Raw genomic sequence first — 26007 nt, 5'->3', positions numbered from 1 at the left:
GCTAAAGATGTTTTACTGACAGCGTTACTGAAAGGTGCCTGTAAATTTACATTGAAATAAATAAAGATGAAGCATGATCATACAAAAATCCAAATACAAAACAGATAATATTTTTTTCAGAGCTGTACATTTCAGAGTTTCTGTTTTTTTAATGATTAATGAGAATGTATTCTTTTCTTTCCACATATTGAGATGCTGTATCAGTACTGACTGTGTGAAACCACTTTATTTGTGTCCTCTGTCTTGGTACCAGTCATGGCTGATAGTAAACAGTCTTCACCTGGGTAAGATTTTATAACTCTGCACATCAAAACTCTCATTAAAATAAAAATATTCTGTGACCCCTTATGCACCATGGAGGGTGGCATTGCCATCCTGAAACATCCTGGATTAAACTGTTCACAAACTTATGTACTAGATATCAATTAAATAATAAGAAATGTGTAATAATTTGATTGTATTATACTGTTTTTATGCAGAAATGAAGATGTGAACAGCTCAACAGTAAACCAATTAAATGTTATTAAAAGTAACAGCAGAGTAATTACAGGATTCATCACAAGATACATTCTAAACACCACGACTGTAATTAATGAGGAAAGACCGAAACGAGAATCATTTGGAGAAAAAGACAAAAGTAAACCTCACAAAACTATATTACTGGTTGGAGAAACAGGAACAGGAAAATCAACTGTCATCAATGCCATGGTCAGCTACATGCTGGGGGTCAAATGTAATGACAAAATTTGGTGTGAGATTATCGAGACAAAAGGAAACCAAACAGATTCTCAGACAAATGCAGTTACAGTTCATGATGTGTTTAGTGAGGCAAGTCCGATCTCTCTTACCATCATTGATACTCCTGGATTTGGAAGCACAAAGGGAAAAGAAGAAGATTTAAAAACTGCAGAAACCTTACAGATGCTGTGTCAATCAGAAATCAGTGAAATCAATGCACTGTGTCTGGTTGTATCATCACATGCTGCACGGCTCACTAAAACACAGCTGTATATTTTTAATGTGTTTTTAACAGTTTTCGGTAATGATGTTGAAAAAAACATTGTTGTGTTTGTAACACATGCCCCAAGAAAACCCTGGAATACCATTAATGCCATTAAGGAGTCAAAAGTACCATGTGCAAAGAAAGATAATGGAGATCCTGTTTATTTCAGGTTTGACAACTTTCATTGTGAAAACTTTGATGATAAAGAAATATTAGAAGATTATGAAGCAGCTTGGAATCTGTTAGGCAGAACTATGAAGGACTTTCAGTGTTTTCTTGAAAACAAACCAAGTGTAAATATGAAGTTAACTAAAACTGTGTCAGGAAAACGTGCACAACTGAAAGTGTCCATCAACAAATTACAGAAGAGTATCAAAGAAAGGGAAGAAAAAGAAAAACTGCTTCAAAAGACAACAACAGATTTGGAAAAACACAAACAAAAAAACAAGATGAATGATTTTGAAACTGAAGTGGAAGAGAAATACAAAGTAAAGATAAGTGTAGACTCTCAAGCCACTTGCTGCACGGTCTGTGAGGAGAACTGCCATTACCCAGGATGCTGGTGGGTCTATAATCTTTCATGGTGCACCGTCATGTCTGAGGGTAAATGCACTGTGTGCCCTAAAAGGTGTCACTACACTAAACATGTTAAAGAAAGTAAAATCTATGAAGTAAGGACCAGGAAGGTTAAAAAAACAAATGAGGATTTAAAAAGACAATTTGATACAAAGTGTAAAGAATCTGAAGAGAAAATGAGCTTAATAAGGAGACTAGAGGCTGAAATTAAAAAAGTAGAATTAGAGGAAGCCAGGCTGGTGGAAGAATGTTATCAGTATGTCGTCACCCTGAAGGAAATCGCTTTAAAGAGTGTTGATGCATTCACACTTCAGCATCTGGACTTTCTGATTCAGAAAGTGACAGAAACAGGACAAACAGAAAAAGTGCAAAAACTTGAAGATTTGAAGAAAAAGAGTGAAAATGAAAAGTCCTGGGCAACGGATGAGTAAATTCGACTAGCAAATTAATAATGCTTTCCAATGAAATTGGATCCATCTGCCACAGGAAACTGAAACCAAAGGATTCCAGAAAATGTTCTTATTAACACCATTCTTATTGGCACTATAAGAATTAAGAATACAGATTTTGTTTTTCCTTTTCTGAATTTAACAGATCAAAAATATTACGAAGAAAATTCTATAGTTGTTACAGTAACTGTATGATTGATATTAAAAGTGTTTTGCTTGATAAGAGAGAATTTGGAGAATTTTGTAGGAAATTTGTGGAGGGTATAAGATAGTGTTGTTTTGTGTAAATATGCCGTTATGTTTAGACATGTAACCACAAACAGAATTTTTTTTTCTTGATATAATTTAACATGCAGAAGTAACATGATCACAATAGTACTAATATATCCTATATATCTATTGCATTATTTTTATTCATTTTTTGTAATGATTACTAATGATTTCTTTTTTTCTTGGTCTTAATTGATATATTACATAATCATTTTTTTCTTCTGTTTAAGTTCTTTTATACAGCTGTGTTTTATTTTTGTAAACCTGGGGAAGTCTGTGTGAAATATATTTAGAGTAGTGGTTAATACTCTAGTCATAAATATAGATATAATTTGATGTCTGTAGCACGCCAAAGAAAAAACCACAACACAGTCTCTTTAAAATGTGTGTAATGTGTGTAAAGTCCTGCAGCTTTAATTAACCTTTATTTTGACTTGATCAAGCTGTTCATAATAATTTCTTGAGATGCAAGAAAATCTGCAATCCAGCATATTTGTCAAATAATATGTGTCAAATATTTTAAAATATCTTTGAATGTCTTTTTGATTCTTTTAAAAAAAAAATTGCTATGGTTTTATTTCAGTTTAATCTTCTGTGTTTTTCATTTGCAACTTTGATTTGTTATGTATCTGTTTAAATCTATTGATCTGTAAGTTCTGTTATATTCTAATGATTTTCAAATAAATCAGAATTCATTTAATCGGTTCATCATTATCAGTTCTTCATTATTAGTATTTAGCAGTGATCTGACTTTTCTTTAACCAGAAGCTGAAAAGAGGAACCAAATTTGAGTAATAACAGGGAATAAGAGGGGTAAGTTCTCTTGAGGTGTAAACACGTTTTGCTTTGTTTACTTCACTAATGCTGAGTTTTTACAATTATAAGGTAAAAATGCAATGTGGGTATTTATAACAACCATCAGCAAATACAGTAACCTTGAAAAACCTTCTTGAGACATTCTTTACTATATTGAGGTGGTATTTGTAGGTTATTTGAACTTTTTTATAAGTTTATATAATGCAAAGAATAATGTTTATGTTTTAAGGTATTTTATAATGTATCAGAACACAGAGATGGCTTACCTACCTTCTTTGTCAAATTCTGCCTCTCACTTGTTTAAATCCGGGTACATAAAGATGTTGTTCCCCTTGCTGTTTCCTATACTTCCAATTTTCTCTTTAAATAATTTCCACATTGTTTTCAGTTTTAAATAAATTTATATAACTTACAACTATAATAACTATAAATGTAAATTTGGGAAAGAGCTTCCTCTACTGGTCAAGCTTGAATTGGATTAGTCGAAACTAGGATTGTCTGCTCCAAATGTGAGTGAGTGTGGTACACTGCAACCTATATATTTGTTCTACATTTTCACTGACCGTTTGATTCTAGTAGGGGTCATGGTGTGTCCGGTGACATCTGAATACACAGTTACACAGCCACTTACAACTAGGAAAAATTTGAGTAGTCGGTTCAACTTCTCCATGTTTTGGGAGATGAGAGGAAATGTAGGTACCTGGAGGATTAAACTCAGGACCTTAGAACCATGTTGCTGTGCAGCACCGACTCTACTAGCTGCATCACTACATCACATAATATACTGTATTTTTCCATCCTAATTATTCACAAAAAAAGTGTGGTTATTTTTATTGTACTATACTGTTTCAATACAGAAATGAGGACTTGTATACATCAATGGGAAAACAACTATAACCTGGAAGAACTTGCCCTAAAGAAAGACTGTGTTTATATTTCAGCATCTGGACTTCCTGATTGAACAGGTAAAAAAAAAAGGAGCAGAAGACAAAGTGCAAAAACTTGAAGAACTAAAAAGAAGTGCAGAAGCCGACAGTCACAATAAAACAGTGGTTGGATATGTCAGATAACTGTTATCGTTCTAAGAAGTGAATATTGCTTGAGGAAATCAAACCACATAAACCACTCCTTCACATGAATAAAAAGCTTAGTAGTAGTAACTTATCTAAAGGATGTGAAGCTGCTACACTGTTTAAACACACACATACACACACACACTGATCTACACACACCTACACACAAAATCACCCACAAAATCAAACACACAGGCATTCACACAGAAAATCACCCACACAATCTCACACTCACAGACACATACAAACACATGAACAAAATCTCTCTCTCACACATACACAAACTTTATTTACTCATTTACTTAATCACACTTACTTACACCAGTGGAGCAGGGTACTGCAGCCAGTTTACCTTTGCATATTACAGTATGTTCTACATTTCCACTGCAGTTATACTGCAGCGAGTACCTGTACAGCAGTGGTCAACATTATTATTTTTTTTAATTAATTTTTTTTTTTTTTTTAGTATTACACTTCTATACAGGTTGCTCCAAGCCCTGTATAGAAGGGAGGTAAGGGTCAGCTCACCGTTAACTCCACTGATCAACATTATTGAATATTAAATACACAGAGGACAAAATCGGTCCAACCTCTGATTAATTATAAATTAAGACTCACCTGTCCCCACCCTGCCAGTACTCACATGAATTAGCTTACAGTATAATTGGTAAATTTGATGCTAAAAACAGTTTTATTCCATGTTCATTGTTCACAGGAACAATAATATCAGAAAACTATTAGAACAATTTAATGCAAAATAAGCTCCCAAATGTAAGAAAACTAAGTTTGAATCAAACAAAATGGTCATATGGGTTTTACAGCAGGATAATAACCCAAAGCACACATCCAAATGCACACAAAACTGATCTGTCCTGAGTCCTGATCTCAGTCTAATTGCAAATCTTGGTCAATCAAAATCAAAGGTTGTAATACCAAGTATAACTGAAGGGCCTTTAATCCTGTTCATGCCATATATTATGTTTCTCCTTTATTTCTTTTTTTATAATGACTGCATGTATGTTGACTGCTAAACTTCTTTGTTGAATGTATTTGGACATGCTATTAAAACATTGTAATAAAACTAAACCATATGGATACACCAAAGCAGAATCCCAGAACAAGTTGGTGTACTGGTGAGTGGTGACCTCTCATCAATCAGTCTACTCACGTCTATTTTACATGGACTAGTCATGCACAGGCCAAAGGGTTCCAGAAGATTTTCTAATCAACATTATTCTTGTTTATACAAGATCTAAAAATACAGACCTACTCTCCTTTCTTTTTAATATAACACAGATGTAAATATGATCAAAATGTTATAAAGAAAATTGTACACTTGGTTATTATATAGTTGTTACAGTTACTGTATAATTAATATTAAAGTGTTTTGCTTGTTAAGAGAGAACATAAAGGTGGTTGGAGAATTTTGTAGGAATTTGTGGAGGGTATAATGTAGTGTTGGTTTTGTGTAGCTATGCCACAATGTGCAGACACAACCACAAACAGACACTTTTTTCTTTACATATTTCGACATTTTTTGGAGTTTAAAAACATAAAACAAAAAAACATGATTACAATCATACGAATACATTCTATTTATCTAATTCCATAATTTATATTCAGATTATGTAATGTTTACTAATAATCTCAGTTTCTTTCACCTCACATGATTTTTTTTCTGTCATAATTTAGATTTTTTTTAAAAATGTATTATCAAACTGCATGTAATTCTTTTATATGCTCAGTAATCTAAGTAAATATAAAGGGAAAATAATTATAATCTTTCTGATTTGATTACAGCATTATATATTTTTTTTAATAAAGTCGTTCTGAATTGATATATCGTATAATCATTTTTCTTCTGTTGCTTTTAAGTTTTTTTTATACAGCTGTATTTAATTTCTGTAACCCTGGGAAAGTGATCACATGTACTTTAATCATAAATATAGATATGTATATTTGTATACAAACTGTATGTTTGTATACATATTGTATACAGTTGTATAAATTCGACTAGCAAATTAATAATGCTTTCCAGTGAAATTGGATCCATCTGCCACAGGAAACTGAAACCAAAGGATTCCAGAAAATGTTCTTATTAACACCATTCTTATTGGCATAAGAATTAAGAATACATATTTTGTTTTTCTTTTTCTGAATTTAACAGATCAAAAATATCATGAAGAAAATTCTATAGTTGTTACAGTAACTGTATGATTGATATTAAAAGTGTTTTGCTTGATAAGAGAGAATTTGGAGAATTTTGTAGGAAATTTGTGGAGGGTATAAGATAGTGTTGTTTTGTGTAAATATGCCGTTATGTTTAAACATGTAACCACAAACAGAATTTTTTTTCTTGATATAATTTAACATGCAGAAGTAACATGATCACAATAGTCCTAATATATCCTATATATCTAATTGCATTATTTTTTTTTCAATTTTTGTAATGATTACTAATGATTTCTTTTTTTTCTTGGTCTTAATTGATATATTATATAATCATTGTTTTCTTCTGTTTAAGTTCTTTTATACAGCTGTGTTTTATTTTTGTAAACCTGGGGAAGTCTGTGTGAAATATATTTAGAGTAGTGGTTAATACTCTAGTCATAAATATAGATATAACTTGTATGTCTGTTGCACGCCAAGGAAAAAAAACAACAAGGCAGCCTCTTTAAAATGTGTGTAATGTCCTGCAGCTTTAATGAACCTTTATTTTGACTTGATCAAGCTGTTCATAATATTTACTTGAGATGCAAGACAATCTACAATCCAACATCCTTCTCAAATAATATGTGGCAAATATTTTAAAATATCTTTGAACGTCTTTTTGATTCTTTTAAAAAAAAATTGTTATGGTTTTATTTCAGTTTAATCTTTTGTGTTTTCTATTTGCAACTTTGATTTGTTCTGTATCTGTTTTATTCTACTGATCTGTAAGTTGTTATATTGTAATGATTGTCAAATAAAACAGAATTCAGTTCATCAGTTCATCATGATCAGTTCTTCATTGTTAGTATTTAGTCAGCAGTGATCTGACTTTTATTTAACCAGAAGCTGAAAAAGTAACCAAGTTCTCTAGAGGTGTAAACACGTTTTACTATGTTTACTTCACTAATGCTGAGTTTTTACAATTATAATGTAAAAATGCAATGTGGGTATTTATAACAACCATCAGCAAATACAGTAACCTTGAAAAACCTTCTTGAGACATTCTTTACTAATATTGAGGTGGTATTTGTAGGTTATTTGAACTTTTTTATAAGTTTATATAATGCAAAGAATAATGTTTATGTTTTAAGGTATTTTATAATGTATCAGAACACAGAGATGGCTTACCTACCTTCTTTGTCAAATTCTGCCTCTCACTTGTTTAAATCCAGGTACATAAAGATGTTGTTTCCCTTGCTGTTTCCTATACCCCCAATCTTCTCTTTAAATGATTTTCACATGGTTTTTAGTTTTAAATAAATTTATATAACTTACAACTACAATAACTATAAATGTAAATTTTAAAATTGGGAAAGAGCTTCCTTTACTGGTCAAACTTGGATTGGATTAGTCGAAACTAGGATTGTCTGCTCCAAATGTGAGTTTTGTACCCTGCAATCTACAGTGGCCCTGAGTTGGATAAAGTGGTATAAATGAAAGACTAGAATCTATTTCTTTATATATTTGTTCTACATTTTCACTAACCATTTGATTCTGGTAGGGGCAGAGGCAATTTAACCTGCCTGTGGGCCCAGGGGCTATGGCTGGTTGTGGGCCCCCCACGTATAGTTTTCATAAAATCAATACACAACGCAAGACAACAGGACTAATATAGTCATGTTACTCAAACCATAGTAAGGACAGAAAACAAAGCGATAGCACACAGACAACAATCAACAGGTCAAAACATTAAATGCAGATTCAATAAAAGAACAAGGATGTAAATATGCAATCAGGAAGAGTACCCAGGTCTACAGTCTCATCATTTCACAACACATGCAACAACAAGACTGAACAGTGCAGTTCTAACATGAAAAATAGAAAACATCTGAGCCTTTTCTTCTAGTTTTATGGAATGAAAAGTCTCTAATAATGTCCTTAAAATCCAGATTTCTTAAACTGTGACTCTCGATAGACACAGTGGCGTAACTAGGAGCTCATGGGCCCCTGTGCAAAAAAAAAAATTGGGCCCCCTCAACAAATTTATATATATATAATAAATATATAGGCCTATATATATATATATAAATATATACATACATATATTGGTGTAGTAACGTTTAGCAGGTTACACAGATTCCCAAAATCCGTTGCTGTGCTGTATTTTAATATTGTCTTTTAGTTATTTTAATATTTTACTTAACGAAATTTACTTTCGTTATCGCCGCACTTTACCGGTAGCATTAACCACTTGCTACTAGAGGGTCATACACAAACTAACTGCAGCAGAACGTCGGAACGAATGTATAAACCGGGTGCTGCACTCTGATTGGCTGAGCTAAATGTCACTCACATATCGCCGCTAATAACGTGTAAGTGATTTACAAAATCATTAGTTTGTAAGCTTCCCCGTTCTTACTAACCAAAATAACTAAAAAAAAAAATACAATAAAATAAAGCAGCAAATCTGGGGCCCTCAATTATTCGCCCATGCATTAAATCGCCCATGTTGCTGTGCAGCACCGACTCTACTAGCTGCATCACTGTGTCTGGCACATAATAAACTGTATTTTTCCATCTTAATTATTCACAAAAAATGTTTTTTTTTTTTTTTTTTTTTTTTCAACCAAACGCTGGGTGGGGCAGTTGGGTCACCTTGTTGGGTTAATTCTCACTCAAATAACCCAACTGTTATGTTATTTTCTCAACCCATTACTAGATTACCAGATCCTGTTGTCAATGGATACATTCCCATACGAATATACTGTAAACATTTGTAACGGCCTGTGTTGCCAGATTGCGCGGATTTTATTGAAACTGGCGGGGAAATTGGGTGGCTTCAAGACATTGCAATAAAAAATATTTCAAATGTCACTACATTTATAATTACTGATCTGTAAGTTATCAGCAGTTAATTAGTATAATGAGTATAATATAATTAGTATGTTTGGGCGGTTTTCCATATATTTTGGCGGAGTTTGAAATACGTTTTGACACAATCTGGCAACCCTGGTAACGGCACAGAAACAGCAGTTTGGAGATTTGCTGCAGCAGCTTATTTGAGGTAAGTGTTTTAAGTTTATTTTAATACGCTAATAAAAAAAGATGTTTGAAATATTACTAAATCTATGTTTAGTTTCATTCCCTAAAAACGTTTGGTTCAAGTCATGAATTTAAGTACCCAGTAATGCAAGAATGAATGGAAATTGTAGCTTGCTGCCTGTATACTGGCTAGCAAACCTAAAATAAATAAGCTAGCTACGTTATTTTAATTTGAATAGGATAGTATGTGTCCATTATAAAGAAAGCTAACTAAGCTAACTAACTGTGAAACACGATTTTAAAAGCTAGTTAACCTTAGCTACAGCGGAGATAAGAATTTACCTCAGGGAAACGTTTGTGAGTGGGCAAAAGAGTTCTATACAGTAAACCGTCATATAACTGACTTTAATTATCATTTATTTCCAATGTTATTCAAATGTTATAGTTTATTAATGTCTCTTTTTGCTACTTTTTAACACTCTGGAACCAACATGGTGCAGCGTTGGGTAAAAAAAAAAACTCACGGCACGATGGCTTCAATTGCACAAACCAACATGTTGGCAGTGTTGCCAACTCCTCAGTAAGGAAAGTAGCTATTTTTTTTTTTACCTTTAAAAAGCTTTGATGAATCTTCTAAAGAAGAAAATACGGTTTATAATTCAGTTGTTTGATTATTTACAGTTTTACATTTAGTTAAAACTGTCTTAACGCTACATTATTGTTTTTCTCTTCTCAAAGGTGCAAGATCCGACAGTCCATTAATCATAAAACTGATAGTTCCGGTCCTAAAATCTGATTGGCTGAGCCGCGTTTGAAGCCGTTGTAAAATCCTCGATAAACGCACACCTAGGACCGCCTCACATCATTCCATATTAATACGCCACTGAAAAGTGAATGTTATGTTCGCCCTCATGTTGCCTAGCAACACTGTTAATGGACTACCTAATTTCACGGAAGAATGCTTTTTGTGAGTGTTTTTGTAAATAAAAACATTTATTTATTGAACATTGTTGTATTTTATTATATTTTATGTTGACCGCCGTTTTATAAAAGCAATAAGCCACTCGAGACCGTGCGTTACTGCTATGATTTTATCACAGGGAAAGACGTTTTCACAACCTTCCCCGTGATAAAATCGCAGTAACGCACGGTCTCTCGTGGCTTATTGCTTTAATGACACACCGTTACACGAGCTCAGCTATTTATCATGCTGGGAGGCTTACTGGGAGTTGAAGTTTGTTTATCAATCACGCACACGTCCCAGTAAAGAAACCCAGTAAATACATACAGTCACTGTATGGTACACTTCTCCACATTCCCAGAACTAAACTAAGTACCATGGGTGATCGGGCTTTCTGTTCTGCTGCTCCTCGTCTATGGAATGCCCTTCCTGACCATCTGAGGGCACCACAGACGATTGAGAGTTTTAAAAAGGGTCTAAAAACTTTTCTTTTTAACAGATGTTATGACTGTTAAATTAACGCTGATTTTATGATGTATGTCTCATAATGCTATGTTTATATTTGTTTTATATTTCATGTTTTATATTACTGTTTTTCTGTAGCACTTTGAGATTTGTTTTCAAATGTAAAGTGCGTTATAAATAAAATGTATTATTATTATTATTATTATTATACAGTCCAGTCTAGCCTGCACACCCGGCTTCGCATGTACTTACACTACTACCCAAAACAAAAACTTTTTTTTTTAACTTTTTTGAACAACAAATATATTACAAAATAATACATCAATCACAGCCAAGATGTAACATACACAATGAAAATAAGACAATTATTAATATTAAGTAAAAATTGCTCGAGGTTATAGAAATAGGAAAGTAGCTATTGGCTGTCCTAAAAGTCGCTAAATGACGTAATTTCCTAATTTGCATAAGGGTAGCACATGTTTAATTATTAGGATTTTAATTAAATTAAATTTAATTTTATATTAGCCAGTGTACAAAATATTTTGTAGTAAATATTATGCTAACCCTCTATGAGGAATATTTTCTAAGGTTTTGCCTCCGTGATTTATCATACCCTGTTAGATAAGATCCCAGTGAGAAAACTATAGATCACACAGATCTTATCTATAGCTACAAAAACATGGAATAAGGAACAAATAATTAGAACAGAACTGACCAGCAACAAAATTAAAAAGCAACAAAATTGTATTACGTATACAAACAAATTACAAGATAACGTAATAAATGCTCAACATAATTTACTTAGTAATAAACTTTATTAGACACAACCTTTACTGTACCAGTTGAACAGAATATATTTTGTGTTGTTGTAATGTTAAGGTCGCAGATGGTTATTTAAAAATGATGAAAAACGCTCTAAAACCACTGAACGCATGTATAAACGTGGACTACATTTTTCACCTTTAAATTGTCCCTACGTGTAAGTAAATGTGTAAGTCTGCTAAAATGGCCTTCTCTACAGATATATCTTTGCCTTGGGCCCAGTGTTTCCAATTGGATCAGGACCCACCGCGACTCTAACCAGGATAAAGAAGTAATCGAAAACTGACTAGCTGAAGCGTGATATTCAGCGCATGCGCAATACTCTTCTCAGCGTGCCGCACAAATGTCTCCGCTAGTAAAATGAGTTTTGTCCTCGTAAGATGCCGTAGCTCTAGCAGAGAAACGTCACTGTTGGGCTGTGTATCAAATAAGCTACTTTTAGGCTAAATAGTACACTAGATAGGCCGCTGGGTTACTGTTGTAACACACACTATATAGAGCGCCTATTTAGGGAACCTATGGTGTATTTAGGCTTCTGAGTTCCTCGCACTATGGCGGACTAGCAGATAAACAACTCAGAATCAGATCATAAAAGTCATTTTAAGTTGGAATTTGACCCGCAGTTTCACTGAAATATTCAGCGAGTTATTATTATATATTTCTAAATTAGGAGAACACATTTATAAAGTAAGTATTTTAGAATTTTACGATTTATGTTTGTTATGAGCTGACATGTGGGTTCAGGCATGGTATATTTAGCCTGGTAGCTGATTAGATGGTTCACACGTGGATTATAAAACCTTGTAAATATTCCAAAAATCACAAAGCAATTACAATGAATTGTGGGAAACGTATACAATGCAGCTGAAATAAAATATATGCACACACATTTGTAAGCGACTTGCGTTTGTATGCTTTAGGACTCTTTGCACTAATGCACTTTATTATAGTAATCATATTTTGGTTTCGTTTTAAAAAAAGAGGGGGCGAAGGGCAGCATGAGGCAGAGAGGAGCCCATTGTGGGCGAGGTGTTGGGGCTGAAGGGGTTCGAGTATCTGGTGGCACCGTGACACGTGTCTGGTATGGTGATGCTGGGAAAGTTCAATATTATAAAATGATGTTATTTAGATGAAATCCCTAAACAATCTTCCTAGCCTTTATAGATAGATGGATGATTGAATGATTGAAGGCGTACTTTATTGATCCCTGAGGGAAATGGTTTTGTCCCAGCAGCATCCATCTCTACACAAGAACAATAATTTATGGATGTTTTGTTCAATAACAGAAGTACTACATTCAATAAAGCTGTATGTTCAAAGTGATGAGTGTGCATAATAATTAAATCAGGTGGCTGGTGTAGATGAGGATACCAGACATTTTTAGTCAAACCTTTTTGTACAGCAGTTGTAACAGTACATGTGAATGTGGACAATCAAATGTCTTTATGCAGATCATGCCATCCGCCTGCGAGTCTCTCATTGATGACATTGAGGACATGGTGTCTGCCAATGAGCCAACATCACTCCAGCGCTCGTCTGTAAGACAGGCCGTCGTTCCGAGGGCACGAAAACGAAAAGAACATGCTGTCACAGAGGAGCTGCAAGCAGACAGGTAAGGTGCCAAGACTTGTCAGGAGCGGAATGTGTGGAGCAGCAGGAAGGACTTGGGTTTAAGCCTACATCAAAAACTTTTCATTTTGATCATGGTTTTAGTGGGTCTGTGTCTCCTGGGATTCATTAAGTGCATAACAGCAGTTCATCCTGAACAGGGTTGGACACACACTAACCCATTCATTGACTCAGCCAGTTAAAAGGTAACATTTTACCCAGAGGACACTAATGTATACCTGCTGGGAGGATGCAACAACTCTTATTACAGTGACTGGAGATAAGGTTTGAACCCAGGACCTTGGAGTTGTGCCCCCCTTTGTTCTCATGATGAAATAGGTAAAATATTATTTTTTTACGTCTGGATGTTTGTTTTTGGCAGTGTGATCCCTGGCACGCAGAAAGTGTGGCTGAGGACGTGGGGTTGCTCACACAACAGCTCGGATGGAGAGTACATGGCTGGACAGCTCGCTGCAAGCGGCTATGAGATGACAGGTGATGGCACGAACGCGCATCCTCCAACGCAGACATGCAGACAGACAAGCAGCCACGCAGACAGACGGGCACACCAAAAGACAGACATGCAGACAGGCATAGACATAGGCACACACATGCCCACACAGATAGAGGGGCACACCAACAGACAAAGGTATAGACAAACACATGACCACGCAGACAGCCGGGCACACCAGCGGAATGACATAGACAGACACATGCCCACACAGACAGACGGGCACACCAACAGACAGAAATGCAGACAGACGTAGATAGACACATGCCCACACAGACAGGCAGACACTCAGATAGACAGGCACGGCAACAGGCATACACACAGATTAGTTAACAGACCAAGACAAGCACACGCATACAGACAGACAGACAGACAGACAGGAAAACACAAACAGACAGAGGTAGACATATTAGTGCACACAAAGACAGACGGACATGCCCAGACAGACACACACACACACACAGAGATAGACAGGTGGACACACACACACAGAGATAGACAGGTGGACACACACTCACACCCTTTTACCTTTGTTTCTGTTGAAGGCTAATTATTCTTTATTTCTGCTGAATGTGTCCACCAGCTTGTGTGTGGAATTATAAATATGTGTACTTTTTGATACTCTTCATTCATAATTGTGTGAATTTTATCAGAACTCATAACGTTACATGTACGGGCTGCTTTGTTTCTTTGAAATGTTATTAGTAGCTGGTATTGAGCTCAGTAATCATTGATGTCACTACATAATTCGTTTAATAAATTAAATGACATTCAGGGTGGCACGGGGGCTAAATGGGTAGCACTGTTGCCTCACAGCAAGAAGGTCCTGGGTTCGATCCTCAGGTGGGGCGGTCCGGGTTCTTTCTGTGTGGAGTTTGCATGTTTTCCTTGTGTCCGTGTGGATTTACTCCGGGTGGTCAGGTTTCCTCCCACAGTCCAAAGACATGCAAGTAAGGTAAATTGGAGATACAAAATTGTCCATGAATTTTCATGACCGTGTTTGATATAACCTTGTGAACTGATGAATCTTGTGTAATGAGTAACTACCGTTCCTGTCATGAATGTAACCAAAGTGTAAAACATGACGTTAAAATCCTAATAAACAAACAACCAAATGACATTCAACATACAATTTTTAGGTGACACTTTTTTTATTTTGAGGATTATTCACACTCATGAACTTCCTGTTCTGTCACCATGAACCCCTGGATGAGAAAGTGTAAACATAGTAGCGTTGTCTACAAGTTCCACTAGATGGCAGTCTGATCCCACTAATTCCATAATTTCAGGTCCTCATCGGATTTAAGAGTTTTAGACTATTCTCAGCTCTGCCGACTCTTTATAGTGGATAAAAAACATGTTCTTATAGATGTTTAGATGGATTATGGTTCTGAATCTGAAGTGCAGCAGTGGACATCACAGCAAACTCTTGCTGGATGAAACCATCATCAAGCTTTTAAACCAACTCTTGCTGGATTATTGACTAGGTCTACTTGTGTTCAACCAGACTTGATTTTTTTTAGTACAATCCACATATTATTGGTAGGACTGAGGTCAGGACTTTGAAAATACCACACTAAAATTAAGTTTTTGGAGTGGCTCTTGACATCTAATTTATCCAAGATTCAAGCTTTTATGGGTCTTTTGTCCTCGTTATTTCTTTTTTTTTTAAATTTTTTTCCCCCTTTTTCTCCCACTTTAGCGCATCCAATTGTTCAATTTTTGCATCATGCTTCCTCTCTGTCTATGCCGAACCCTGCCCTGACCGAGGTGATCGAAGCTAACCCATATCCCCTCCGACACATGAGCAGCAAGCCATATGCATCTTTGCCACCCACACATTTATGAGTTTGGCGCCACCTAGCGTTGCATGCGGAGAGACACACCCTAAGGGCACCCTTTCCCATCCCTGTGCAGGCGCCTCTTAATCAGCCGACAGAGGTCGCAATCGCATTCTGACAGAGAGAGACCCACATCCGGTTCTTTGTCCCGCCCCCCAACTGAGCAACCGGCCAATCGTTGCTCATAGCCACCCAGCCTCGGACCGGTAAGGCAGAGCTGGATTCGATACGGTGTATCAGAAATCCAGCTCTGGTTGCAGCGTGTGTCTTTTTACCGCTGCGCCACCTGAGCGGCTGTCCTCGTTATTTCTTCTGTCATGCAGTGTACCTTTGGCTCCAGGGCATAATACTACCACTACCATGCCAGTGTTATTATGAATAAATGTCTAATAATGTTTTAGATTTTTAAGGCGTAATACATCAATCTTTGTTTTATTTGATCATAGAACTCCAGACGTCCAGACAGCTTTTACTTTGTTCATGCGGTCAGCAACAAGCAGGGATTTCAGGGCTTAATCCACACACAGTAGCCTTGAAGCCTTTTGAACTGTAAGGCTTGTTTGACTATAGATGGTGACACCAATGTTCTAGCATCTCCTAATTTATAGCAAGTGTTTCTCAAGTTAGATTAAACCATCTGGTCACATTTCTCTCATACAAGAAGTAATAAAGTGACTGAGTTTTTCTTCTGACCTTGGTGTAGAGACTACTGTTCCATGTGCTTGTACTAATGGACAGTTTTGTCTCTGTGTAAGTATGAGCAACTTTTTGAGATCTGTACAGAGCTTTTTTTTTTTTTTCCATTGCAGTGCTTATGACTCAGCTGTAGTCAGTCATAATCAGTGAAGAATTAGGAGGCCATGATACAAAGTAAAATGACATTACTGCCACCTGACTTTTGTGATTTAGGCTCTTGGTTTCACCCCAGCAGCAATTTGGTGCTGGGACTGAACATTGTGTTACAAAAGCTTGGAGCGGTTCACTGGAACCAGGACCAACACGGTGTCTGGGTTAAAAGGGCAATGTGCTGAACTCAACGAAATGGGCCATAAACACTGCAATCTTTCGCTCGTTTGGACAGAAACGGTGTCCGTGCACTCTGACGAACGGTTCCAGATGACCGTAATTACTGTGGAGATATTTTAAGCAGCTGGAACCCACAGCTGCCCTGAATTATACCAGCTCGGTCCAGTAAACAGGGTTTCTCGTGCCTGATGTGCGTCAGTCCGTGCCAGATCGTTCTGTCCTTGAGAAGCTCGGCATTTTGACCTGTTTTGACGGAAAATTGAGAGCTTTTAGCCTCAGATTGTTCAGTAAATCAGGACTTGATGATTTCACGCATAGCTTGTCAGGCATTCCCAGATGTTAGAAGGTGTTAAAGCCTTTGAGTAGACCACCAGTGCAGTGATGCTTTCAGTGACCCTGTCTCAAATGTGCTCTTTATTAAATAAAATAAACATAAATCCGTCCCTGCAAAGCAATTTTCCTCCCAGCGGGGAGGCTGAGAACGGCTCTTTCTCACTAATAAAATCCAAGCAATGAGCACCAGCGCCATAAAAAGTCCTTTTTTATTTGAAATGGTTACGGGATGGAGTCTGGGTTTCATATAATAATTTTGTTTTCTATCTATAGTTCATTTTTTTATTTGATTTTTATTAATGGCTTTATCTTGGTCAGGGTCACTGTGGGTCTGGTTGTTTTGGGAAACAGTGGATTCAAGGTAGGAATATAGGTAGGCCATTCCACCCCCCTCAGACAAAGCCAGTCATGTATGTGTAGACGCTTGGCTGGTCACATCACTGAGGATGGAACCTGGATCTCAGCGGTGGTGGGCTTGCATAATGGGCCGCTGCGTCACCGGCAACCCTATTTATAGTGCTATATGCAAAGTAAAGCTATTTCCGCAAACCCACCACATCCCTCTTCCCCACACCATCAACACGTTCTTTTCCCAGTGTACTGTTCACATATGTACACGTTCCACAGAATGTACATTATGGAATTGTCTCATTCCAATATTACTATTGATCTTAAATCAGTTTCAGTAACAAAAATCACCTACGATTGCCTGTGAAAGCGTATCAACAAATCACATCTAAACAATTTAGTATCATGGGACTGATGAGTTTGGAATTCTTGGATTGTGAATGCACTTAATTGAAATGAACTGTTTTTCACTGGGTAGCTTGAGCACAGCTCAAGAGCTTAAGATCTCAAGATCTCAGCAGCGGTGGGCTAGCACATTAGAATGCTGCACCACCCGAGCTTCCGACACACAAATTCCCACAGACACGTCACAAATATGTATGTTTATTGTTTTAGTACATTATACAAAAGCATTGTCGTTTGTCTTGGACGTTGCCTGAGAATCGATTGTTTTTAGTCAGGGTTGTGTAACTGGTGCTGCACATTCCTGCCACCTTGAAATATTATTATTTTTAAAAAATAATAAGAGCAGTTAGTTCTAGCCTGTCTGAGAGAGGTTTTGGGTAAAAATTACTTATTGCGGCTGCTGCAGCTTCTTGCCTCGAGCTTTAAAAGTCTCAGATGGAGTCTCTAATTGTCTCATTAACTATGTATAACCTGAAGCCAGTCACATCACCGCAGCAGTCTGTAGGTGTTCGAGCTGTTATTATTGTACAGCATCCTGCTCGGACTTCTTTATCAGCTTCAACACAGAATACAAGCTGGTGTTGTGAAGAAAAGTGCCAGCGGACTTTGGTTATTGTTGATAATCTGTAGATGGATGATTGAGTCATCCAGCTGTTTTCAACAACATCAGGAGTTACAAGTCTAGATCACACATCTACATGGTTGAATGTCCCTTCCATTGACACAGTGTTTTGAAACTAGACCTCCCAATCAACTGTATCAGATTCTATATGTTTAACCAATTCCACATTCTCCATTGCTGTAGACCCAGGGGTGTAACTACAGGGGGGGAAGGTGCACTGGGACCCATGGCGGGGGCCCTCCACGACATGAACTCAACCCCCCACCGCACTCATCCACAATATTTTCGTTAAGTAAAATATTAAAATAACTTAAACTGTGCATTGAAAATACCAGAGGCAGGAATTTGGACTTTGGAAGTCTATTGTAGATGATTTTGCTAGCAGCATACAGCATATATAGAACACGTTTGACAGACAGTCCTGTCTGTGTGGGTGCCTTGCCGGTCAATAGCACAGCTAAGCTTTAATAAAAGCTCTGTTTTACTGCTGGCAAAGCAAAATATTTTTAAAAAATGGCAGCATGTTGGTTTGTAATATATTCAGAGACAGCAAAATTGAACTAATTAATCTACATATTATATATTTAATAAAATGTAAAATATGTATTATATATTTATTCTATATCTATATCTAAATACAGTATATATATGTGTATATATATATATATATATATATATATATATATATATATATATATATATATATATATATATATATATACACAGTGTATCACAAAAGTGAGTACACCCCTCACATTTCTGCAAATATTTCATTATATCTTTTCATGGGACAACACTATAGACATGAAACTTGGATATAACTTAGAATAGTCAGTGTACAACTTGTATAGCAGTGTAGATTTACTGTCTTCTGAAAATAACTCAACACACAGCCATTAATGTCTAAATAGCTGGCAACATAAGTGAGTACACCCCACAGTGAACGTGTCCAAATTGTGTCCAAATGTGTCGTTGTCCCTCCCTGGTGTCATGTGTCAAGGTCCCAGGTGTAAATGGGGAGCAGGGCTGTTAAATTAGGTGTTTTGGGTACAATTCTCTTATACTGGCCACTGGATATTCAACATGGCACCTCATGGCAAAGAACTCTCTGAGGATGTGAGAAATAGAATTGTTGCTCTCCACAAAGATGGCCTGGGCTATAAGAAGATTGCTAACACCCTGAAACTGAGCTACAGCATGGTGGCCAAGGTCATACAGCGGTTTTCCAGGACAGGTTCCACTCGGAACAGGCTTCGCCAGGGTCGACCAAAGAAGTTGAGTCCACGTGTTCGGCGTCGTATCCAGAGGTTGGCTTTAAAAAATAGACACATGAGTGCTGCCAGCATTGCTGCAGAGGTTGAAGACGTGGGAGGTCAGCCTGTCAGTGCTCAGACCATACGCCGCACACTGCATCAACTGCATGGTCGTCATCCCAGACGGAAGCTGACGCACAAGAAAGCCCGCAAACAGTTTGCTGAAGACAAGCAGTCCAAGAACATGGATTACTGGAATGCCCTGTGGTCTGACGAGACCAAGATAAACTTGTTTGGCTCAGATGATGTCCAGCATGTGTGGCGGCGCCCTGGTGAGAAGTACCAAGACAACTGTATCTTGCCTACAGTCAAGCATGGTGGTGGTAGCATCATGGTCTTGGGCTGCATGAGTGTTGCTGGCACTGGGGAGCTGCAGTTCATTGAGGGAAACATGAATTCCAACATGTACTGTGACATTCTGAAACAGAGCATGATCCCCTCCCTTCGAAAACTGGGCCTCATGGCAGTTTTCCAACAGGATAACGACCCCAAACACAACCTCCAAGATGACAACTGCCTTGCTGAGGAAGCTGAAGGTAAAGGTGATGGACTAAACCCAACTGAGCACCTGTGGCGCATCCTCAAGTGGAAGGTGGAGGAGTTCAAGGTGTCTAACATCCACCAGCTCCGTGATGTCATCATGGAGGAGTGGAAGAGGATTCCAGTAGCAACCTGTGCAGCTCTGGTGAATTCCATGCCCAGGAGGGTTAAGGCAGTGCTGGATAATAATGGTGGTCACACAAAATATTGACACTTTGGGCACAATTTGGACATGTTCACTGTGGGGTGTACTCACTTATGTTGCCAGCCATTTAGACATTAATGGCTGTGTGTTGAGTTATTTTCAGAAGACAGTAAATCTACACTGCTATACAAGTTGTACACTGACTACTCTAAGTTATATCCAAGTTTTATTTCTATAGTGTTGTCCCATGAAAAGATATAATAAAATATTTGCAGAAATGTGAGGGGTGTACTTACTTTTGTGATACACTGTATATATATATATATTTTATTGCTGTGAATACCAAAAATGTGACATGACGTTATAAAAACAAACGAACAAACAATGAGGCGCTTGGTGATTTGATCAGTTTAGCCATTACTAGTGTTTGGAGAATTGCTGCTCTGCTCTGAACCTTTGCTCCTGATTGGTACTCTTGTTGGTCAAAGCTCTCTGGTGGAGCCATATCGTCTCAACCATGCAGACTTTGTTTGAATTCTTCATGGCAGTTAATGGATTCTTGACTCATTTTTGGCCAGTTTATGGCCTATTTGAATTGGGTGTGAAGTGAGTTGGAGTGTGTGAGGCACTTCATGAATAAAACCTTATCATTATGATATTGATACACTTGTGTATTTAGTAATGAATTGCTTATTAATTTGTAATATAAAAGCTTTTGTAGTGGATTTTGCTTCTTGTACTGGGCGGTAGGTGGCAGTGTTCATCCACCCAGCTTTACCTGTTCTTACACTGTACAAGTGCAATAAAATGACGTCAGATTACATTTAGTCGAGGTAGATAAATAAAGCCTGAAAGCTTGTGTAGTGTTGAGCAGAGAAGTTTTCTTTTATTAAACATGAAGTGTTATGGTGTTTTATAAAGACTCCAAAAGTTAAACCTGCTTTTGAAATATTGATTCGTAAAAAAACAATTGTTTCCCTCTGTGAGTGAATAAACTATGATGTGGTGTCTGTAATTACACTGTTTGTGATGCTGTGGTGAGGGGTGCAGGATTTATGGATGTTTATTAGGCAATCAAAGTCAAGTTTACATTTACAAGTATTGGTATGTTATCTCTTGAAGAAATGCCTCTTTTTTATTATTTCATATCAAACAGAGGAGAGCTTTCCTTTCATTTATATGTTACACATTCGTTCAGACAATAAATCAAATCAAAATGACGTGGAACTATTAATACTCCAAAAATATTTTGGTAAATCACTGAAGAGCTTTCTGTACCTCTGAATGAGTTATACATTTATCAACTGGTTGTTTGTTCTATTCTTCTTCAGCAAACTCCTTTAGTTCTTTGTGGCTTGATTCGTTTACTTACAGCAAATCTTTAATAGGATTTAGATCAGGACTCGGTTCATGGCTATCCATTTATCCTGAAGCACCTGTATATGCACCTTATGTGACTGCTGCTATGTGCCTTTTTTACTGCCTTAGTTTATTTCTCTGTATATAAAACGTTTTTTATAGTTTAAATTTATATATATTATTTATAAGTTTTTTTTATTCTGTTGGTTTTTTTTTATTTTGTTTTTTTGTTAATTTTGTTTTTATGTATAATACTTATTGATGTTTGGAGGACGAACAAAGTAAGAATTTCATCGTACAGTGTAACTGCTGGTTCTTCTGTGCACATGACAATAAAACTCTTGAATCTGAGAATGAGACACTGTATGTTTTTGGACACTGGGTTGTGTTATTTTACAAAATCAACCATGCCTTGATTTTATCAAGATGGCAAATCAACCCCAAAACAACACTGAGCTTCGTAAATTTCTCACTGTAGTAAAGTATTTATTACAGTGGAAGCTGTCTCAAAACTACTTTACAGATTCCTTTGATCAAAAACCCCTGTTGAGCAGCCAAGTGACTCTGGTGAGGAAAAACTCTTATTTTAGTAATTAGAGGAACCAGACTGAACAAGATCCTCCGTCCTGTTTGGTTGGCCTAGAAGATACTTAGGGTGACGTGTTGATCCTTTTGTGAAGACTTAAGACTGTTCTGTTTATTAGGTTGTTTACTTCTAATAATGCAGCAGATGACTTGGCAGCAGAACACACTCAAAGCTCAATGCCTCACCTGCCTTGTTTTGCAGTAGGTACAGTGTTGTTGGGTTTGTCCTCTTTTCCTGAACACATCACAATCATGTAAGGTTTTTTTTTGTTATTATTGGCCGTGTTTTTATATATTTGGTCACATTCGGTAATCATTAAATATCATATATTATTTATCTGTATAATATTATTTTATTTTTCAATTATGGTCGTTATTTGTTAATGCCTCCTGGGCACATGTGCCATTTAGTTGCATTGTGTTGTGTCCTCAGAATGCACTGTTGTTACCCTGCACCCATAGATGGCACTGTTGCCCCATGCAGTCGTTTAAAAAAAAAAAATCTTCCCTCTGTGTCTATACAGGCATGTGTTTTTTTTGGATGGAGCGACACATTGTCATAATGATTTTATCAAATAGAGAGTATTGCCTAGAAACATTAACTGCCAACCGTTCCCACATCCTTGTTCTGAAGAGGCAGTTTGAGGAAGTGTGTCCGCATATATCAGGACACGTAACGGTGAATTCAGATGAAATAAACACTTCATTAACAAACTAATATAAAACAGGTTCCTTCCTCATCCCAGTATGTCCACATTATTTTATATAAAGCTACGATGAAGCTGTTCTGCCTGCGTGAATGTGTGCAGTGTTTCACAGTTGTGTTAAATAGTAGTACAATTTTCATTGAAAGTGTGCGTACACCTTGCTCATTCATGAAAAATCCAGTGCTAGAAGAGCTGCCATTGGCTGAGTGGTGTCTACGCAGCGTTACTCGTCTCGCCGAGCCGACCAATGAGGAAAGCCCTGCGCGTGTACACTTACTGCATTCTCGCCGCGTCGGCCAGCACAGCGCTCCACTGGAGCAGTTTCCAGCAAACCAGAGAGCAAGAGCGTCGAGCGTCTGCTGTTTTCCATCCAGACCATGATAGAGAGAAGAAAAACTGGGAGCGCTGGAAGAGAGGCTGATACTTATGATCTGGAAAAGGAGGAGACCGGAGAGCAGAACTGTAGACGGGGCTTGTCGGAGTCACGATGCACGATTACCACCCGTTCCATCACGGATAGGAACAGATCGACTTTCGGAGGAGGACGGACGGCGTTAGGTTTTGATGGAGTGTGGATCTGCGTGATGCGCTCGCTGCCTTGTGTACATCACAGAGGATCTGCAGAGCTGTTTGGATGCTTTAATATGTGAATTTGTGAATGCACACCCCCCAGAATGAAAACCTAACAGTCGTCAGGAATGAAACACCTCAGTCGAAACGTTTTCCAAAGCAAGCCCGTGTTTCAGCGTACCAGCTGCTCTTCTTTATGCAACGAGGGTTTATTGAATATGAGAAAACAAAGAAACCTAGTTGTGGAAGAGCAACAGTTGGGATGCAGTCTCACACCAATTCATATTTAATAGGAACATTTACAAAACCTTTTATGGTCAGGCCGCCCCTGTAAATTATATCCCATGTTCACCGCACCATAAACTGTCACGTATGATTTGCAGAACGTTATAATATTAATCATACTACACCTACAGTTCTGTGGAAACTTATTCACCCCGTTTTGTAAATTAGTCACACTTGGCCACAAAGATAACCTGAGCAAACACAAACCACAGTTCTGAAAAAAGGGAAGCAGCACGCTATGCTGTAACTATAATGAGAAAAATGTCATTAAACTAGCCATTTTCAAGGCTTTAGGACTCTAGAGAACCACAGCGAAAGCCATTGTCTTCAAGTGTAGAAAATGTATATCAGTATTAAATCTTCTCAGAAGTGGCCGGTCTAGCCAAATTACGCCGCCAAGCCATAAAAGAACCCAGACATCTAGAAAATTGCAAGCTTTGCTCGTGTTAGATGGGGTTGAGTTAATTATTTGAACTAATGAGCCAAAAGTGGAGCTTTATGGATGACCTAGATTTGTTACCTGAAGTGTAAAGCTGACAAAATTGTACATTATGATCATCAGATTCAAAGTGAAATGTGGTAGTGGTCATGTGATGGTTTGTGAATGCTTTGCTGGTTTAGGATTTGGGTGACTTGCTATATCGAAAGGAATTATGAATTTTGCTCTCTACTAGAAAATCATACAGAAGAATTACCAGTTATTTGCCCATGATTTGAAGCTCAAGCACAAACCAACTTAAGCCCACCATTAAAAACCCCGTTGAGCTCCAGTGGCAGTTGTCACAGGATGCAGATGGCTTTATATTTTTGACTGGGGCACAATTCTCCTCCAGCATTGAGTTTTTTTTTAAATCCCAACAACACTGCTGCACCTGATACATTCATACCAGAACAACACACATTACTATGCTATTACCATGTTAGTATCATTGAAGTGCTGAGAATGAGAAACCAAATAACATTAGGTCCAAAGTCCAAAATTCACCCCGGGGTCACCACCACCAGAGCGGCTGGGCAGGCCCCGTCTCTCCCCGGCAGGCGCCCTCTCTCCCTGTGCAGGCTGGGCCTGTGGCCTGGGTGAACATTCGACCTCCAGGAAACTTTTGCCCGGGTCCCAAATTCGGGCCCTCCCCAGCACGACTGAGTGAGCAGCCCTTTTTCAGTGAAATTTCATCAAAGTCCAAAATCCACCCATGGGTCACCACCACCAGAGCGGCTGGGCAGGCCCCGTCTCTCCCCGGGCAGGCGCCCTCTCTCCCTGGGCAGGCCCCGTCTCTCCCCGGGCAGGCCCCGTCTCTCCCCGGGCAGGCGCCCTCTCTCCCTGGGCAGGCCTGGGTGAATTTTTGATCTCCAACAAACTTTTGCCCGGGTCCCAAATTCGACCCCCTGGGGCCCCTTCCCAGCACGGCAGGCCCCTCCCTGGGCACGGGTGGCGGCTCCCCTGGGTGAGCGGCCCTTTTCCATTGAGATTTCGTCAAAGTCCAAAATTCACCCCGGGGTCACCGCCATAGGACCTCCACTGACCAAGGCTTCTATTGATGTTTAAGGTAGAGGTGGGTGATAAAGTGTACAGAGCAACAGGTGGGCAACAGTCAGTAATTGTATACCCATAAGTGCATTTGTGTTGTAGGTGTAGTTTACAAGATTGCCACTGAATATACATATAAAATAGGTGTTCCTAATAAAGTGATAGGTGAATGTAAACAATATATAACTATATTTTAAAATCATTTTTCACAGTTTTAATTTCAGCTCTGCATGTTATTTATATTTAATAAATCTGCTGCTTGTATGACACTAGAAAAGCCTCAAGCTTGCATGTTCCTCCTTCAAAACAGATACAGCCTCCTGACACTTTTTTTACCCTATTTAATGGCAGATTCGTACAGAGAACCCATAGACGGCTTTCACTTGACGAGCGTTTGCATTTTGCGCTTCGTTCACTGCAAGGCTGGATGCTTACTGCAGCGTTTACTCCTTTTACATAATACAACTTGTGTTTACTTCATATAAACAATTTGTCCCATTGGTGACGCTTTGAAAAGGTCACTAGGACACAGTAACAAGTAAATCTGTGCTGTGTTTGGCGCTTAAGGTAGTGCAGTGATGAGAAAAGCTGTATCTCCTCACTACATGGGAAACAATGGCACAACAGTGCAAAGTGGTTTTGCAATGGATCAT

The 26007-nt window shown here is 37.8% G+C and overlaps 2 protein-coding genes across 4 annotated transcripts in view; both read left to right on the top strand.

Moving 5' to 3' along the window:
• Positions 1–255: 255 nt before the first annotated feature.
• LOC134310070 (uncharacterized) lies at positions 256–2341 on the top strand. Its single transcript, XM_062991585.1, has 3 exons — positions 256–284; positions 480–1189; positions 2334–2341. Exons 1-3 carry the CDS (start codon positions 256–258, stop codon positions 2339–2341), a joined length of 747 nt encoding a protein of 248 aa, XP_062847655.1.
• A 7014-nt stretch (positions 2342–9355) lies between these two features.
• Positions 9356–26007, top strand: part of cdkal1 (CDK5 regulatory subunit associated protein 1-like 1) — a 350733-nt gene continuing 334081 nt past the window's right edge. The window contains exons 1-3 of one of the 3 annotated variants that reach the window (XM_062991809.1): positions 9356–9402; positions 13080–13240; positions 13619–13731. In XM_062991809.1, coding sequence (XP_062847879.1) covers positions 13083–13240; positions 13619–13731 — 271 coding nt within the window. In that variant the 5' untranslated portion in view covers positions 9356–9402; positions 13080–13082. Of the gene's footprint in view, positions 9403–12226; positions 12316–12641; positions 12710–13079; positions 13241–13618; positions 13732–26007 lie in introns of those variants that run through there. The other 2 variants (XM_062991808.1, XM_062991810.1) reach the window with 2 other exon arrangements.

The sequence above is a fragment of the Trichomycterus rosablanca genome, chromosome 3 (assembly GCF_030014385.1).
Source record: "Trichomycterus rosablanca isolate fTriRos1 chromosome 3, fTriRos1.hap1, whole genome shotgun sequence".
NCBI lineage: Eukaryota > Metazoa > Chordata > Actinopteri > Siluriformes > Trichomycteridae > Trichomycterus > Trichomycterus rosablanca.
The sequence above is the reverse complement of the archived record's forward strand: the minus strand, read 5'-3'. Positions and strand labels throughout refer to the sequence as shown.